Genomic DNA, 19,096 nt, shown 5'->3' with positions numbered 1-19,096 from the left:
TTCAAATTAATAAGAGATATGACACAGAAGAAGGGATGCTTGCAACGGAAAGAGGTGTGTGGAAAAAACCCAAAACACAACAAATTAGGACTGGTTGAATTAGAAGAAGAATGTGGAAGACTTTTAACTGGGAGGCAATTCCTGTTTTATTACCACAGTTAGAGAATAAGTCAGGTGTGCCTCAACTTTGAGTCTTTTTTAGGAGAAAGGTCATCTCTCTGAGGTTCTTCAACTAAGCAATGTTCTTCCTTTTGCAGCTCCCTGTGGCGGGACAGTGATAGGACAAACTGGCATCATTGAAAGCGTGGGGTATCCCGAGCTTCATTACCAAGACAACCTGCTGTGTGAATGGTTTCTGCAAGGTCCTAGGGGCCACTATCTTACCATCAGACTAGAAGGCCTAGATATTCAAAACTCCTCCGAGTGCACCAATGACTTTGTGGAGATCCGAGAATACAACGCTTCTGGTCTGAGCATTATTTGAGCATTTGTTTTCCCTTCCCTAGTACTACTATGAAACCTCACTAGAGGTTCCTGAAAGCCTTTCCTTTTGGGTATCAAGCGAGCCATTTCAATGTACAGTGTTTCCTTCTGTCTGCCTTGTTTGCTGAAGCAAAATAAGGCAAACAAAACCATTCTGTTTTCTGGCAATAACTTGTTTTTTACTAGTTTACTCCTGCCTGTGCAGTTAAATTGGAAAGGGATCCTTTCAATCTAAATCTAAATAATATATTGATATAAAATTGTCTTTCTGTATTTGATTTTTGCAGGAAACTTGTTGGGCAGGTACTGTGGTAATACTCTCCCTGCTGCTGTGGACACCTCTGACAGTTTTGCTTATGTCAAGTTTGTCACTGATGGATCAGTCAATGCCCAAGGATTCAGACTACGTTTTGATTCCAGTACTGAAGGTTGGATTTGTAAGGTTGCAAGTTACTTTTAGGGAAGCAAGATATACCACAGTCTATAATTGCACTAATACAGCATATATTGTAGATCACTTATTCTTAGAGTGATGGGTATTTGATCTTAAATTTAAACTCTGGGGGAAGTATGAATAGAGTCTCTGATCCATACTTAGCCGAGCTGAAACTTTGAAATGCAAGCAAACTCCTGCTATAATGGATGTTGCCATCAGTGGTAGGTCTCATACAATGCGGCACACTCTTCCACACCTTTTCTCTCCAGCAACCAGTCTAGTGATGTCCTCGCTCCCCACATTCCTCTTGATGAGATGGAAGGTAAAGAAATTCTGTGATTTTCCTTTATGTTATTCTGTCCCTCTGAGGTGGGTGGTATTCATAAATGTCCCTAAACCCAATAGTTTTTAACCAATAGGTTCTAAGCAGAATCACAGAACTGCAGAGCCATTGAGGTTGGAAGGGACCTCTGGAGATGAGGTAGTCCAACCTCCCTGATCAAGCAGGGTCAGGTAGAAGTTGTTGCCCAGGACTGTGTCCAGTCAGGTTTTGAATGTCTCCAGGGATAGCAAGGCAAAACCTCTCTGGACAAACTATTCCAGTGTTCAACAACCCTCACAGTGAAAAGTGTTTTCATGTGTTCAGATGGATTTTCATATATTTCAATTTGTGCCCATTGTCCCTTGTCCTGAGCACAATGACTTCAGAGAGCTTCTCTGATCAGAATTAAAGACGTAGACCTATTCCTGCTTTACACTTCTCTTCACATTCCTTATTGTCCATGCAATGCTTGTCCTGCCAAAATACGGCTACTTTTAAATAAATTATTTGCAGTAATTGTCTTGAAAAATCTCCTGCCAACCCTTCTTAACTCCTTCCAGCTCATTTAAAACCTCAGCTGAAAGCTTCCATATTCTTTGTGTTTCCTTCTGCAATAAAATAACAGAGGGGAAAACAAACTCCAAAAGAATGTTATTCCACTGCCAGGACCCTGATACGCAACCATAGAAGAGAAACTGTATTAACAAAATTTAATGCAGGTGGATACACAGATTAGACTATTCTGCAGGAGTCTGTGAGGGTGAGGAAAGGGACTAAATCTCCCACTGCACTCCATTAAACTATAGCTCTGTATATAAAAGGAAATCAAGTAAGCTGGTGAATTTATACCATTAGTCTCAGAAGAAAAACATACTCTATACCTATGACATTTAGTGTTATTGCTTTGTTTTTCTCAGAGCACAAATTGATATTCATAACAAAGACAGGAAAAGCACAGAACAACTGTACTGAAAAAGTATTCCTTAAAATCCCTGAAAGCTTTTTCTCTACCTCTGTTAATCAGCAGACAAAAAGCATATCTTTCATGATTACCCGCTCTAAGACCCTGCGTGGTCTTAGAATGGCAGAAATGACTGCCACAGTGAGAGGCTTGTGTCACTTGACATCAAAGCTTGTGGGTCACTCAGGCTTCTGAGGCCTGGCATAAGCCCTTCAGAGAAGGGGATATTAATAATTAGACTAAAAGGAGCTGCTATGGTCAATTAATATTCAACTACATTTATGGATGAGTGAAAAAGACTGGCAGGAACTTAGCTGTTTAGACAAACATATGGACAGGACAGGCATATCAAATCAACCTCTTGGGATCTCTTTTTCTTGCATTATTAACGGGGTTTTGCTAGAACTCTATAAGCAATGTCCCAATATTTGGGTATTTCAGAATGTGGTGGGGATTTTACTGCCCCTGTTGGAACATTTACTTCCCCCAACTATCCCAACCTATACCCACATAATCGAGTATGTGAATGGAGGATCACAGTGCAAGAAGGCCGACGTGTGACTCTAACTTTTAATGATATGAAAACTGAAGAACACTGGAGGTGCTCATCAGATTACGTGGCTGTGAGTATCGGGTGTGAAGGTGGAAAATGCTCTTGCTAATCCCTTTATGGAGCATTAACAGACATAATAGAGCTGAAATGTCATTTATAAGTCCACATCTGGTTTTAAGACAAATCATAATTTAATCCAGGGAACACAGATAAGTGAGAGACAGTTTGCTCTGTAGGGTGTCTAAACTCATCTGCTTATTTTAGAGTATAGAGGTTTTGGAATTGTGGTCCAGGCAGAGGGGAGGACTTCAAAAAAATAATTGGAATGGCTCTTTATCAATCATGGAAAAAACCATGGGTTTTTTGAAAGCTTTCAATGTTTCTTCTCTGTGGACACAAAGTCCATCAGTGAGTTCCAGGTCTCTCTTGACTTTGGAGGTTGTTACTGTTGTTGTCACTTAAACTAAAGTATCTGCAAGATACCCTGAAAGTCCTCTGCTGAGGACTCGGCTGATACGACAGGAACATCACGTGCCTGCTCATCATCCAACTTCTACCACACCCGCTCAAGCAACTAAAAAAAAGAGAGAAAAAGACAGAGGTCGCAACAAATGGCTACTACTGTGTTGGACCTTGCATATTCTGAAAGAAAGATAGGGAAAACCCAGGAAATTCTACCTATTTATCACCCACATCTCCAGAAAGGTAGATTTTGGTTATTTTATCATGGTTATTTTAGATGTTTGGTTAGTTAGTGGGGAAAAAAAACCCAAACAAAACCTGGCAACAGAACTGGACGTGGTCAGATGTACAAATGCCTCAAAAATATGATTATTTTATGACATTGCGGGTATGGAAGATCTAGTTTAGTTTCCCATTTGTTCAGATTAGCAGCGTAAACACACGTATCAGCTTTAGCATCATCAGGCACATGCCCACGCACAAGTACGAGGAGGTGAAGTAGCTCTCCCTTGTGGTTTGTAGATGATCTTCCCCTTGTTTTCATTCACAGATGCTTTAGACAGACCATGGGGAGTTGGCTTTTTATCGATTAATGAAGTAATGATCTCTTAGGAAGATCTGTCCTGCCAGCTTTTGTGCCTTCAGCAGTCTAACTTATCCCAAATCTCAGTAGGAAACCTCATTTCACAAGCCTCACTTGCGCTGCTGAGAATAGTAGTAGAAAGAAGGAAATTAACTCCTAGACTAAAGGCTGTATGAAATAAACTGCAAAATACATCTGAGTCGTTAAAAAGTGAAATGATTAAACTAATGAAAAATACCCACCAGCACGGAATATTTTGGAGGACACTTTTGATAAAGCTGATGTTGGCTTTAGCAAAACTACAAAGATGATAGTTTGAAATGGAATGAATATGATTAGTAGTTGACATTAAGTGATTTAAGATATAAATATTGAGCTAAAAGATGGTATTTTTCCCAATCGAACTGGTTCAATTTCAGTTTATTGGGGAAAAAAAAAAAAAAAAAGAGAGGGCATATGTTTGTGTTTGCCAAAATAAGCAGGGTATTTTTTATGTTTTACTTCAGAGACTCACCTACTCAAGGCAGCGGAAGCTTGTTCCAAGGTTTTCAGTAGATTTGGGAACAAACCTGCTGTGAGAGGCATCAATGAACTTTGTATTAAAGAAGCAAGGCACTGTTAAATGATACAGGAGATGCTCGTAAGACTGCATTTTGATCTCATAAGAGTTTATTTTGACCCAACAGGTTTACAATGGCCTTAGACAGAACTCGCCCCGGCTGGCCAAGCTGTGTGGTGAGGTAAATCCAGGCACTGAGGTGAAATCCTCTGGAAACACAATGAAAGTCATTTTGGTGACAGACATGTCCCATGCAACCAGAGGCTTCAGTGTCTCATACACGTCTAGTGAAGATGCAGGTAGGGTGTGTTTTTGAATTAAGTGTTTGATCTCTGGTGAGTCATTTCATAGTTAAAGTACTGGTGCACGTCGAAAAATGATGTAGACAAACAACAAACCCCTGATACCTTTTATCTCTCTCCATCTCTTTGATGGGAGTGGATCACGTCTTTAATTAGTTGAAATGATGTGAAAAAATGGGAATCTCTGAGAGGTAAAGACTTTATATGCCCATTAGGTCAAACTTCAAATGAAAAGAACAACCTCGGTTACGGATCACAGTCCTTACTCTTACTACTGATTTATTGTTTTGTACTTAGTCTTGAGTAAGAGATGGTCTGAAGGGGCCTTATTCTATGAAAAGATCCAAAAAGTACAGTGCTACAGACAGCTCAAATAGTTCAAGTGCTTCCTTATTACTCAGGGGGGTAGTTAATTTATTACAGCTTGTGAAAGAGTGCAGCTAACCTACTTTTGCAAGCTCAGCCTCCAGAGAGGAGGCAGCTGGCAGAGCCTTACTACTACAGCCTTGAGTCTTTTGAACTTGATTTTCCAACTCCCCCCCTAAGCATCCTACTGTAGCACAAGTGTATTGCCCTTGAGGGTATATTCCAGAAAAATCTTGAGTCTCAAATTAGGTGATGGGTAGGGCTGAGCAATACTGAACTGGAACTGCAGTGGGATTTTATGAAAATGCTAAATAATGCTTGCTGTATTGATAGCACTGCTGAAATATTTTATTTGATATCGTGCATAGCTGTTGTTTCTTTGCTTTACATGTGTTTTTAAAGACTTGACAATAAATTTCAGGACACTGAAAGGCAAGAATTCTCCTGTACAGAGCAGTAAACTATAAAAAAGGAAGAAAATGGAAGAAGTTTTGTTCTAATTAGTACATATGCTTGCTGACATGCTCATATCAGAATAAACAAGGGCAAGATTGCTCTTTGTAGAATAATTTTTTTTTTTTTAATTTATATTTTGTTTCTGCAGTTTGTGGTGGAACCTTGATGGGATATGCAGGTGGGAACTTCTCTTCTCCTGGTTACGATGGTGTCAACAATTACACAAGTAACCTTAACTGCGAATGGACCATTGAAAATCCCTCCCATTATAATTCATCCATATATATATCTTTCGAGGATTTCCACTTGGAACATCACCAGGACTGCCAGTACGACTACCTAGAGTTACGAATAGGTTCGTATGTTCTGCAGGAGAATCGATAAAGCCTATCAAGGTTCCAGTTGTGCAACTATGTGCCAAATCTTGTTCATATGTTTGCAGAGTGACTGTCATAGGAGCTGTACATTTGAGAGAGTGTTCACGTGCATGACTTCCATGTTGTGTCCTAGACCAGGAGTGGGATTTCACTGCCAGAGCAATGGATGTACGGATTTGGTCACCCTTTCTTTCAGCGGAGAAAATGGAAAACCGGATGGGTATCTTCAGGGGATAAATTGTTTTGGTGTTTGCAATACACACCTGACTCTCTCTTTATAAGGGACAATACAAATTTCATTTAATCTCCCTTGAAAGATGGCAGTCAGGAGAAGCTGGATTCATCAAAACAATTTATTTGGTCCATAGCCCATTCTTTCCCTGCTTCTGAAATATCTCCAGGGAGAGCAGCAGTGGAGCAAAGAATGCTTTAATTATTTATAGCCTCTGGGCTGTGTACCTACTTCATACCCCACTTTTATACTCTATAAGATGATTCTCCAAAACCAAATCTGTATTTCCTGTGAGACTGTATCACAAAATACAGACTAAAGCACTTAAAAGGAAAACAATACAGGATTAATGCACCAGTAATATCTTTGCATATTTGAGCTTCTTTAGCTATCCATGAGAACAAGCAACTGGAAATGTCATATGAAAGTCACTCAGCTAATGCCAAGTGTAGTATGAAAGCTCCAGGTGTCTTCACTGAGAGGCTGTGTCTGAGTCCTGCAGAGAACAGGCTCTAATTTATCAAGAAACCATTTCTGAAAGGTGGGGGGGGGGGGGTGGTGAGAGCAGCTAAGTATACTTAATTGTACTGAATGAAAACAAAAAAAAAAGGCAGAATTGACTTTGAGTATTCACTGAGAAACATTTAACCTAAAAAATAGAGTATTTCAAATTTCTTGAGGTAATGCTTTATACTAAGTTATTAAATTATCTTGCACATAGTCTGTACATGGTAGTACAGCTGAGCATATTGCCACAATGAAATGCACTCCTAAATTTTGGCTTTTGTAGAAGACTCTTGATTTTGTCTTCCAGACCATTCCCTTCAGTTTGAACCAAATCTTACAGCACAATCTCTCTGTTTACATTTTCTGTTTATCAGCAGTGTAGATCTCTGGCCAGCTGGCCATTGACGAAAGCAGTGATTGGTGTCACTTTTCACACTGTAGAGACTGAGTAACCTGGGTCACATCTGACACGTAGTCAATCAGCTCATAAGAAGTACATAAAAGAAAAAGTATGATTCACATTTTAATGCTCAAAGTAGTTATTACTACTTTTTCCCAAACCATAATTTATCATGAAAGTCTTCTGCTTGTACAGCTCAGTATAATTTTTAGTGCATGTTAACAAGAAAGGTTTTGGCATTTTTTTGTGTAATTTACATTAATAGAATTTTTTTGTATGTCCCCTCTTATCCCTGTCCTTCAAGGCATTTCAAATGGTGGCTGTTTCACTGTATATGACAGAAAGATGAGGTTACTCAGCCACATTACTTGGAATAACTGAAAGGTCCCGAAGTTTCTCCCTCTTGCTCTACTGCCTTCTTCGCAAGAGCAGCCTGCCACTCTGCGTGGAGCTAGGAGTTGCTTTTGAATGCAGACTTTAAAGACCAGAAGCCTGCTGTTATTAGAGAAGAAAACTTAGGAATGGCATTGCTGGATGTCATGAGGAACACTATTACACTTACTTTCCTTCTCCTGAGAATATATCAGTAATAAACAGAAACTGATACTTCTAGCAGTGTGATGGCTAAGAGCTTATACCAACATGAGCAGCCGTTGTGTCACAGGAATGCAGTGGTCTGTGTTGCGCTTTCCTTTTAGGTTTCAATGATTTGAGCAACTGCTGGCATTTTTTTGCCATACAGAGAACGGTATGTTGAACTCCCTAGGAAAGAGATGCCCACTATTAGTATAGCAATGACAGCTTGTTCATGGATTAAGCACATCCCTGTATGGTAGAAAACTCAAAATCCCTCTTGACTTTAATGAGAATGTCACAAACACATAGGGTCAATAGGCTTCCATGCAATCAGGTCCTTGGGCCATCTCTTCCCACTGTTCTGCCTCAAAATGTCTGCAGTTTTGTGGCACTTTCTGTGGTTTTGGGTCTGATGGGTCATACAAAATGGAAGTGTGCAGGACAGCAGTGAGGGCAGAGAAGGATCCCAAGATATTAAAAGGATCATTAATACACCTTTGGAGAGAACTTCTTTACTGTTGGGATTTAGATCCCAGAAATGAACTGCAGCACTCTACCTACACCCATAACAAATAAAAAGCTACTACATGTGATATGTACTTTTGTCTTTTTTAGTCAAAAGGAAATGAAATGCATGTTTACCCTATGTATTCCTTTATGTTATTGTAGCTCTTTTAGGAGTCAAAAATTATTTTTTTATATTTTTTTTCTTTACTCAGGAGATGCTGATGGAGAGCTAATAGCCAGACTTTGTGGTCAGGCTGCACCCTCTGTGCCACTAGCCATAGCTGCCCCACAGATCTGGGTGTACTTTGTAAGTGATGAAAACACAGATGACAAAGGATTCTTGGCCCATTACACGTTTGAAGGTAAATGGCTTGCGTGACTGTTGCCCTTGCTGACTGGGGCACTTCTGGGGAATGTTGCCATTCATTTGGTGATACCGAGAACACACACTATGGGATCAAGGCTGAAAGGTCCTCAAAAGTTACCCAGTGCCTGTCACTATTTATATCCATCTAAAGCAAACATATGTCAGCAGTCGAACTTTCAGATTTATTTTCTGCCTCACTGTTTCCATTCCCTGAACCACATTTGAGTTTTTGCAATGCAGTGCAACACTCAGAACAGCTGGTTGCTCTTGGGAATAGGGATATAACAGGTAACCCAGCCAAGTTCGACTTGCATCAAATAGGCCTCCAGAGTGCTAGCATGGCTGAAATGCATTTTGCTGCTTGAACCTTTGTGCTCCTTTTGAAACCCACTTAAAGCCATATCAGTGCAAATTAAAGCACTTTGCCATGTATGTGCCAGCACAACTATTCTTCCTGTCACAGCTGAATTTAGCCTTGATGCTTATCGAGACGCATCAGCAAGTTTTTGTCTTCATTGTGTTGGTCCAAGAATGGCACTGGTTTGCTTAGGAGTCTGAGATAAATAAATGGAAGATAAGGTAGAAGAGGCAGCTGTAAGTGACAGCTGGCAAAGGTTCTTCAGAGCTATATTAAGTATCAGAATAAATGCAAAGTTTCAAGGTCATTGCATCATTACTCATTGTTCAATGACAAAGATTTTAAAACTTGGGTTTTCCCAGAGAAATTGTTCATCCTTACCTGTATCAGTCCAACTTAATATATTTTAGTACTATTAGAAGTGGAATAATCTTCCACTCATTTGATTCTAGTATTCAGTTCCTAAAATGTATTGAAATGTTACTTTTTCTTTTCTTCAGCCTGTGGTGGTATACAGTCAGGTGAAAGGGGAGTTATCTCAAGTCCTAACTACCCAGAGCCTTATAGCAATCTGAATCACTGCTCCTGGTTGCTGGAAGCCCCTGAAGGTGAAACCATCACTGTGAGTAACACAATGTCATGATTGTGTGCGCAACTGGCAGTGTGAGAAGCGCTCTCTGAGTCTTGAGGAACAGGTTTGAGACAATTTGGAAAATCAGAAATGAGGAGGAATGAAATATCTCCCCATTGGCCTTACCTAAGAAAGAGGGGGAAAACAAAGATAACACAACCAAACTAGACTGTGCTTTTTGAAAAGCAGAAGGATCCTAGTCTAACTTGACCTCAAAAGATAGCACGGACTTCTCCTTTATACAACAACTTACTATGTTTAGGAAACTAAAATAACTCATGTTATTAGATGTGCATGGATATTCTCAATATCATGAGAATAAACATGAAGCTGAAGGTTTTCCTCTCTGCAGAAAAGTTACAAGCCACTAGAAAGTTACTTTCATGTCTTAATGGTTAGTCTGGAAGATAATATGATTGCTGATACAAATTCCATCAATGAGATGCTACTCTTATTTCCCAGTAACTATCAATGGGCTGCCTGAGGTGCTACTTTCTTGAACCAAACTGCTGAGACACCAATTTAAGCACCTTTATGACCAAGCAGTGCTAAACTTCACTCACTGAATTATTTGACTGATCCTTTGGAGAACAGGTCCGATCAGTGATATTTGCAGTCCAAGGCAGAAAAATATCTGAAAAGCAGTTTCATAAAAACACATTCCAGATTTTCCTATGTAATGCCCTTCACTAATTTCCTTTTCATGTTTTCCTTATTTTACAACTACAAAGGTATTTCTTAGAAATGCAAACCAATAGTCCTAATTATTCTGCTGCATGATATTCTGACCACTGCCTATTACTTACTTCAGGGAACAGGATTATTTTAGTGGAACACAAAATCTCTATTTAATCCACAAATTTATTTAACGCAGAAGTAATCTTAATCAGATGGAAGTAGATTTCTGTTTCAAGAGGACTGAGTAGCAGCTCCCTCAGGGAAGGCGACTAACCTTTTCCAATATAAGCTGCCAGCTTCAGTTGCTGGTAAAGTTCTGAACTTAAACTATTTGACGTAAATTTGTATTTGGTCTTTGCCTCAGGCAGAGTTCTTTTGGAAATAAATATGCACAAAAGTTACAGGAAGAAGTACTATGTATTTGCTAAACTTTCCACAAAGATCCCAGTCCTAGAACTGCTAAAAAAAAAATATTGGAAGAAGGCCAGGCAGTCATTAGTGTACATCAATATTTCAACATCAACAAGTCTACTGGATCAGCAATCTAAAATCTTTGAACTGGAAATCCCATCCATGTACATATCACTCCAAGGACAAACAGCATCAATGTGGGAGGGAGACAAGGTCAGAAGATGTATGCCCAGCCCAGTCTATGTATGTGACGCATCCTGGCCCACAGGAACCAACCTTGCAACTATTTCTCTCAGATTTAATGGAAATTAGCATTATTTTTAGCAACTGTTAAGTATTCTGATTCAAAATAATAGGCTTTCTGCTTACATGGCTACTTATATTTGAATGTGCAACTTCAGATTGCATGACCAGAAGCCTTGAGAGCAGGAAGGTTGTTCAAGACCTGCACATACTCAGGACCATTTTGAAGTACATACTCAGCTTCAAACATATTGTTAAGTCCCAATAATGCCAGTCTTGAACCTGCATGTTCCTCTTCCATTTCTATCTTCATGCTAAGTAGCTGCTGCTACTTATAGTGGCAAGACTTCAAGCAATACTTGCAGGAAAGCATCAAGGTGAAGTGAGGGTCATGTTTCTCAACACACCCAGAAATCATTGTGCTAGGATGGCTACAGGATCTGCCTGGAATTGCTCTAACCCCTCCACTGCCATGGCTGGTGCTAGCTCCTGAATGCCTCTCTTGTGTGTTGCAGCTTACTTTTACAGCCTTCCACGTTGAAAATCATTCGCTTTGTAAGTGGGACTCTGTTACTATCCTGAATGGTGGCTCTCCTGGATCTCCTGTTATAGGAAAGTATTGTGGAAACACATCCCCTGGGACTATTCGGTCTGGTTCCAGCAAGCTAGTCGTCATCTTTAACTCTGACCACTCAATTCAAGGAGGGGGCTTTTATGCAACATGGACAGCAGAATCTCTAGGTAAGAGAAAAAGTACTGATTTTGTCAGGTCTAACATAGCAGTACATCATGCCTAAATAGAACTTTTCAACCACAAAATGAAATAGAATTCCTCATCTTTAATTAAGTTTGCATTAAAGAACAAAAGAAACACATGCCAACATCTTCAGCATTCCTGAAAGAAGTCAGCACTGAAAAAGGCAAGTATTAAACCAGTGTTGTCTGATCTCACACAATGAAATCAAATTTGGGCTGATTTTGTACTTTTTAAGCCTCCCACTGGCAGTTTCTTGACGTCTGTAAACTGATACCGTACCCATTATCCTCTCAGCAGTGGTATCTATTGTCAGGAACTATGAGACATTTCATTTCTTGAATAACAATTGTTTCACAGTTTGATTTGGTTTAAAACCTTAAAAGTAGAAAGAGGCCAGTTTCAAAGCAGAGCAGCAGCCAGAACTTCTCAAAGAGCACATGTGACAACAGCCTAAAACTCTTCCACTTTAGGGGAGATGTCGGTACACTTTTGAAGATGGTACACATGTAGGATTGAATTGGTAATTCTTAAAAACCTACCTTCCCTCTGTTGAAATTATCATCTCTCTGGATTAAAAAAAAAAAAGGTAGCTCACCATTTGCACCCTGTCCTTCAGGAGGTGACTAAGGGCAAGTATAGTTGTGCTGGCTGGTGGCAGGGCAGAATTTGTTGTCCCTTCCTACCTCAGAGCAGGCAATGTGTTCCCCAGTGTCATTTTCAGCTGCAAACCTTCTGGCTGATGCTGATCAGCTTTCCATCAGTTAATGATTTAGCAGTATTCACACAGTCAGCTGATGGCGTGTCTTAAACATATCAATAGTCTGTGCTTGCGTGAATATACACTGTCAAGCAGGTTTTTGGCAGTTCCCTGTTGTCACTGGGATTTCATGTGCAAGGAAGGCCACTCTTCAACGATGTAGTAGGCATTAGCATACACATGCAATGTGCATAGTCAGTATTCCTCTATGAAAGAAGGTTTCTTTTATATACTTGGTTTCCTTTCCTCAGCTTCCTTCCCATTTGTCCACTGAGAATCTCTGGGTTTACATTCTCTGTGTACGAGCAAAATTTGGCCTCATATCCTTCTAAACATAATTGTCATTTCTAGCATACAGGAGTGAAAAATAAAATATTCCTTTTAAAGCTAATATATATTTTTTAATTAAGAGGAAAACCAGTAGAACGTTATAAACCTTTTTTTTTTGTTCTTTATTCATCCTTTTACTACATTGTCTCTGAAATAACAATGAGTTTCTAGTACTGTACACATAGACCTAGTAAATTATTCTTGGCATGGTATTTGCAAGTACGTTTCAAATTAACTAAACTTATTATGTATAAGAACATGAGCTGCCACAGAGCCATGACCAGCTATTCCCCCTTATAAACGAATCTGTTAACAATTTTTAAAGGCATGTTTTTCAGCCCTCTCCATAATCCCACTGAGATCCACAGGGATGTCTGGGCTGGAAGAGAAGTCACCATTTTGCCCTGGGTAAACGGATGTAGCTTATGTAGATTCACATGTGGAACTGCAATATTCACATGTTGCAGAGTGAGGAAGAAAAGGATTCAGCAGTAGATTGAGGGTTTTTTTCCTAGGGTGCTTTTCTGAATGGCTGTCAGTCATGATGTGCATGTTGTGGGGCATGGGAAGGAACCTGCTGCAGGGGTGGGAGAAGGAAAATTAATTAAAAGACAGGTAAATAAAGTTTGAATGGATGTCAGGGCTTTCCCCTCTCATTCTCGCAGCCACAGAAGCAAGCAGTCATTCAAAGCTGAGACCAACAGGAAATATTTGAACATTTCTCCCACCTGTTGCTATTTTTTCCAGGATGTGGTGGAATCATTCATTCAGATAACGGTATGATCAAGTCTCCTCATTGGCCTCGAAACTTTCCCATGAACATCAGGTGCACATGGACCATCATTACGCATGAAAGCAAACACTTGGAGATGAACTTCCACAGTAACTTCCAGATTCCAGATAGCAATGGAAGCTGCCAGAGCAGTTATGTGAAGGTAAATTAATTATTGGCATTAGATCAGCAGAGCAGTGCTTTAAGAAGTCATGATTCCAGAATGCTGTTCTGCAATTGCTACGGTTAGGATTGTCAAGGCACAAAATTCAGGAAATATAAACTGAAGTCCTTGTAACAATATAGTCAATTTTCTCTATGTCTTGAGAACAGTCTTGAGTACATTTTTAATTTTTATCTGTTCTTGAGGTTCCACCTCCAGCAGAGTCCCATCACCCTACATGCTGCAACAAAAATTAAAAATATGAAAAAAGTACATATGACTTCAGAACAAGGAAATAATGAGAAAATACAGTGTAATGAAAAGATCTTTTCAATTACTCGAGTGAGTAAAAAAACAGGAATGTGACACTATAGTTCTACAAACTTCTTTATAACTGTATAAATTGTCCAAGTTGCACTAATTTTTCTTTTTTTAATCTCAAAAAACAAAGATAGCATTCTTTCATAGGTTGTCAAGAGCCACTTGTTTTCAAAGCAACAGAATGGAATGGACATGCTTTGAATTTTTCAGCGCCATTTTTTCCTCAGACATTTGGCATGTATTCAGTGCTTTTGTGCTCATTTTCTCCACAGCAGTACAACTCCTACTTGAAATAAAGGGCAACATAGTCTGACAACATGTAGAAGACTTGAGCAGCTGTACATCCCATCTATACCTACTAACTTACAAAGTTGCATTCATTTTTTAAAGCTGTGGGAAAAAATATTATTAGGTTTGTCTTTTCATAGCGTGCTTCACTGATTAATTGATGTAATATGTTACAATAAAATTCATTAATACAAAAGTCTTATTGCCACCCAGTAAAAGTGCTTTAATTTCAAATTTCTAAACTGTCCTGAACGACACAGTCAAAACTATGTCAAATGGAGATTTTCTCCATAGAGAGAAATCTTAAATTTTTAGTGATGTCCACCTCTGTTTCTGAATGTCCACTTTGAGATGTATGAAGGTGTCTGGGTATGGAAAAGTATGGAACAGGTGTAGATTTCTTCCATTCATTCCAAGCTGAGCAGCCAAAAAAGATAAATCTAAAATCAATAGTGACTTTGCAAAATCTTGGCCAGGCCATAGACTGCTTATATTAATACTTTGAGCACCCATTGCCTCAAACACCTGGCCAGAAGAATGAGGTGATTCACACGCCTACACTTACAGACTAACCCTTGGCTAACCCTTTCAACGACATTCTTTTAAAAATAAAATATGATTTGGTTTTAATATATTTTTGGTATGAAGTACCATTAAAAAAACTGTTCAAACACATCCACCAAAAAAAAAAAATCATCAGAGTAAATATTTTTTCTTTTTTCTTAAAGCAGACATTTTAAATCCTTGGTAATAAATATCCCGATTCGGGAAATTATTTAAGCACTCAGAAACACCAAACATTTATGCCTATGTTTCATTTTGTATGTGTGTTGAAATTCAGTGCTTAAACTGTGAGCCTCAAGTATGTGTTTAAGTAATTACCTGAAGAGGGTTGCACTTTAAATACCTACCTAAATCTGCATGTGCTTCTTGAATGCATGTTTTGACTGAACTTAAATTGGCTATTGGTGCAGTTGAAGGAATATTAAAAAAAAAATGTGTCTTTTTCTTTATTGTATTTTTGTGCATTATATCATTTTCGTAACTCTCTACATGATTTGTTACTTGTCATTGAAGAAGTAAATGCAATATAAAAAAAATAGGAATAATTTTTGATTAGCAAGACTAGATCTTAAGGATCCAGACCTTCCAGTTTGATGCCTCTATATTACTCTAGCATGACAGCTTTGGTTTTTATTGACTTATGAATAATATAAGGATTGCATTTAATAATTTGTTGTATACACAGATACACATATTCATAGCATGTATGGAGATAAGTTAGCAGAGACAAAATGGAGGTAGGTAATGATGTGCACAAAATGTTTTTCTCTTGTTCCCTGGACTTGATCTATGTTGGCTCTGCTACCAGCAGGGGTTAGAGCAAATGACCTCCAGATGCCCTTCAGAGGTCCCTGGCAACCTAAGTTGTTCACTGTGTTTCACTCCTTGGAGAAGTCTTTCTGTCTCCACTGACTGTAGAGTGAACAGAGTGATTAGCTCCAATTTAGATCTCTAAGATTCAGTGTGAGATGAATCCTGCCCTAAGTCTATGGAAGGAACGATTGCATATGCAATTCCTGGTGGGTTCCCACAAACTACATGGGCTTTGAAAGCACTAAACCATTTCCAATCTGGGCTTGTCAGGTGTGGAGAGGAAATGATGAAGAAGAAGCAGCTTTGTTAACCACAGGATGTGGAAGTTCAGCTCCTGATCCTGTTGTTGCTCCAAACAATGTGATAACTACAGTATTTCAGTCTCAGGATGCTCCCGGGCCAGGTTTCTCTGCATCTTTCACAAGCAGTAAGTAATATTAAAGCCAGATGGCTGCTCTATTAGTCCATTTTGGATTAGTTCGATCTACGTGTGGCAATTCAGACTTCAGTCCAAGAAGGTGTTGAAACATCTGCCAGCTTTTGAAACCAAGAGTTTCCTTACTGAATGCAATGGAGCTACTGTGTGCTCCATGTTGGACTTGCCAAAGACCTTCCATGCAGCTATAACTTTGTGGTGATTCTTAGCTGTCTTTGCCTTTTCAGTGTGCTGAAAAGAAATGAATAGGCTTTAAATTTTAAGAATTTTTTCTCTGTAGTTAAACTGCTTGGAAGCTAAAGCTATAATCTTCTTGAAAAGGAAAATGGATCTGCTCCTCCTTCAGAATTTTTATCTCTGTTCTTTTCAAGGCACATGCTGAAACTGTGGTAATTTCTCCAGCGCACGGTGTAGCATATGCCCTTCTGTCCTGGTTTTGCTGTGATAGAACCCTAGGCCATCCCTGGCGGGCAGGCCATTAGCAGTTTCAAGCCAGCCAGGTGCTTAAGCCAGGAGGGACAAAGGCCAGAGCAGCTGACCCAGGCTGGCTCACAGGCGTGTCCCGTACCATAAACCTCATGCTCGGTACAAAAGGGGAAGTTTGCAGGGGGGTGGCGGTTCTTTCTCTTTGGGCTTCTCCTCCTCTTTAGGGTTGCCATTCCTGGAGGGGCTTGCTCATCATTCTCCTCTTGAGGATCGCTCTCCTGTTCATTGTGACAGCTGTACGTTCATTCATTGGGCTGAGTATAACTTTGTATACTTTGTATTAGCATTACTATTAATGTTGGTTTTGCTGTTTCATTAAATCTGTTTTCATTTCAACCCGTGGGTCTCCTCTCCTTTTTTTTGATTCCCCTTCTTGGCTGGTAAGGGGTTACTGGGTGATAGAAAAACTGCTATAGTTTAGCGCCAGATACAGGTTAAATGTAGACACCTTCACATAAACTGCTCTCAGGAGAAGACATGACTCCTTGCCACCTGCTCTGGCCTTTGCTTTGTTTTGTTGTATTTGCATTTCATGCAGCTCAAATCGCATTTCTTGGGTGAGCCTTTCCATGCCTTTAATCAAAAACTCCCTGGGTTTTTGACCAGCCCCTGAAGGAGAGATGAGGTCCTCGCATACATTATTCGTTTTCTCACTGCAAAACGGAATGTTGTTACCCCCTGGACTGTAACTGTGTCTTATTTACGTTTGCAGGATGTGGAGTAAATTTCACCAGCCCTGCAGGTCGTATTGTGTCTCCTAACTACCCTCGTCAGTACGATAACAACTTGAACTGCAGTTACATCATAGATCAAGGACCACAGTCACTGGTGATCCTGGAGTTTGAGACTTTCCACTTGGAAGGTAACTGGTTCTTCATCATTCCAGTGTGTACTATGAAGGGTAACTTCTTCCTTGAAAACATACAAGTCTTCTATCGCGGAAAATGGTTGAAGGTTTAATTTGCTGGTCCATTCTGAAAATCATCTATAGACAAACATTTACAGAGATAGTTTCCAGGGTTCAGTTTTGTGTCACTGAAGCCTTCCAGTCCATTCTGAAAATCATCTACAGACAAACATTTACAGAGATAATTTCCAGGGTTCAGTTTTGTGTCACTGAAGCCTTCCAGAAGAGTTAAGATAAGATACCTGTTGAACAACTTGCAGCAATGAAGTTGGGAATTTGCCAGGTGTTTGGAATGTAAGAGTGACTGTGGCCAATTTGGGTTGTTCTTCCTGCCTTTTTTTTTTTTTTTTTTTTTTTTTTTGCCATTGAGTCTTAGAATTCTTTTGATCTTAGGCCAGCTGTTTTTTTCTTTTCCGTGTTTCTGTTTCATCAACAAATAAAATGGGTATAAATGTACTCGGGTGTCTTACAAGGATGTACAAACATATAAATGCAGAACTAGGTGAAAGACTACAGTAACTGAAAATGTATAAAAGTTGTCACCTTCTGTATATCAATGAACAAAAGTTCCTCTTGAGATTTTCAACTTGGCAGCATTTAGCCAAGAAATAACAGGTATAATATCCTGGTCTAATTGGTGTGAATGCTAAAACTTTCCCAACTTTGATAGGATCAAATTTTTATGGGTGAAGATGTCATGATAACACAGAGGAATCAGAATGTCCAAACCATGTGGGTGGCATCACACATTTTTACGCCCTCTTAATTTGGTTCCCTTGAATTCACCTAGACAAAGAGTTTTTTCAGTAATTTCTTACTAAGCTGTGGTGTGTAACTTGAATTTTTCTTCAGACCAAACAATAAAGTCCAAAAATAGGCTTCTTTTATTCTGCTTTTTAAGTTTTCAAACTGTTTTGAATTCAGAAGTATTCTGGTCCAAACTTAATTTAGGTCTGAGACAAAGATTTGATTTGACTATGATTTTATCTGAAACATTTTTTTCATCCCCAATACAAACTGCTACATTAAGATTTTTTTAAAATTAAATTTAAACCACAGAAATTACATTTCTTCATGTAGAAGACATTATTATTATTCAGGAGACACCCTAAACATTAGTTGAATCCGATTATGCCAATATGCCAATTTTGACACCTCTGATTACATTACTGATCTGTATTCTATCTGTGCATTCAGTTAATTTATAAATGGATTCAAGCTTTTATCATCAAGAAGGTTAAAGCAAAGGAGTAAGTGATACAGACATAATAATAAACATAGATCTAAATAAATACTAAAAACATTCTACTTCTTGCAGCGTAGTTTGCCCCTTTGTTGTTATAGACTTCCTCAGGCTACACAAACTAGAAGTCCTTAGTCACACGGAAGAAAAAACTGAATATGAGCTAAAGGACATCTGGTTGTAAAGAAGAAGTATGACACTCTCCAATAGTTGATGATTAATATTTTTCTCAAAATACAACCCTGTAGTAAAGAGAAATTGACTGGGTTTAAATTGGAAAGAAGATTGAAACCATCATCTTGCAAACTATCATGCAGAAGTGAAAACTTATTCAGCAGTCCCACTGAATGTGTTTAGCACATGTGCTTAAGGGATTCCAGCATGAACTCCGTAGTTCTTTCGCAAAGGCAGGACAATGTTTGGCAGTATCTGTTAAAAACATTTCTAGCTATTCCATATGCAAGGAAGCGTTACACCTGCTTAGATTGT

General features: G+C 39.1%; 1 protein-coding gene across 2 annotated transcripts in view; it reads left to right on the top strand.

Annotated features, from left to right (window-relative positions):
- CUBN (cubilin) overlaps window positions 1-19,096 on the top strand; it is a 148,813-nt gene that overhangs the window by 104,879 nt on the left and 24,838 nt on the right. For both annotated transcript variants that reach the window (XM_086466409.1, XM_086466410.1), the window contains 11 exons: window positions 258-467; window positions 771-911; window positions 2,644-2,825; window positions 4,487-4,658; window positions 5,632-5,838; window positions 8,295-8,444; window positions 9,308-9,429; window positions 11,286-11,511; window positions 13,362-13,549; window positions 15,806-15,962; window positions 17,170-17,319. In XM_086466409.1, coding sequence (XP_086322535.1) covers window positions 258-467; window positions 771-911; window positions 2,644-2,825; window positions 4,487-4,658; window positions 5,632-5,838; window positions 8,295-8,444; window positions 9,308-9,429; window positions 11,286-11,511; window positions 13,362-13,549; window positions 15,806-15,962; window positions 17,170-17,319 — 1,905 coding nt within the window. The remainder of the gene's footprint in view (window positions 1-257; window positions 468-770; window positions 912-2,643; window positions 2,826-4,486; window positions 4,659-5,631; window positions 5,839-8,294; window positions 8,445-9,307; window positions 9,430-11,285; window positions 11,512-13,361; window positions 13,550-15,805; window positions 15,963-17,169; window positions 17,320-19,096) is intronic.

The sequence above is a fragment of the Leptosomus discolor genome, chromosome 6 (genome assembly GCF_034619465.1).
Source record: "Leptosomus discolor isolate bLepDis1 chromosome 6, bLepDis1.hap2, whole genome shotgun sequence".
Lineage (NCBI taxonomy): Eukaryota > Metazoa > Chordata > Aves > Leptosomiformes > Leptosomidae > Leptosomus > Leptosomus discolor.
The sequence above is the reverse complement of the archived record's forward strand: the minus strand, read 5'-3'. Positions and strand labels throughout refer to the sequence as shown.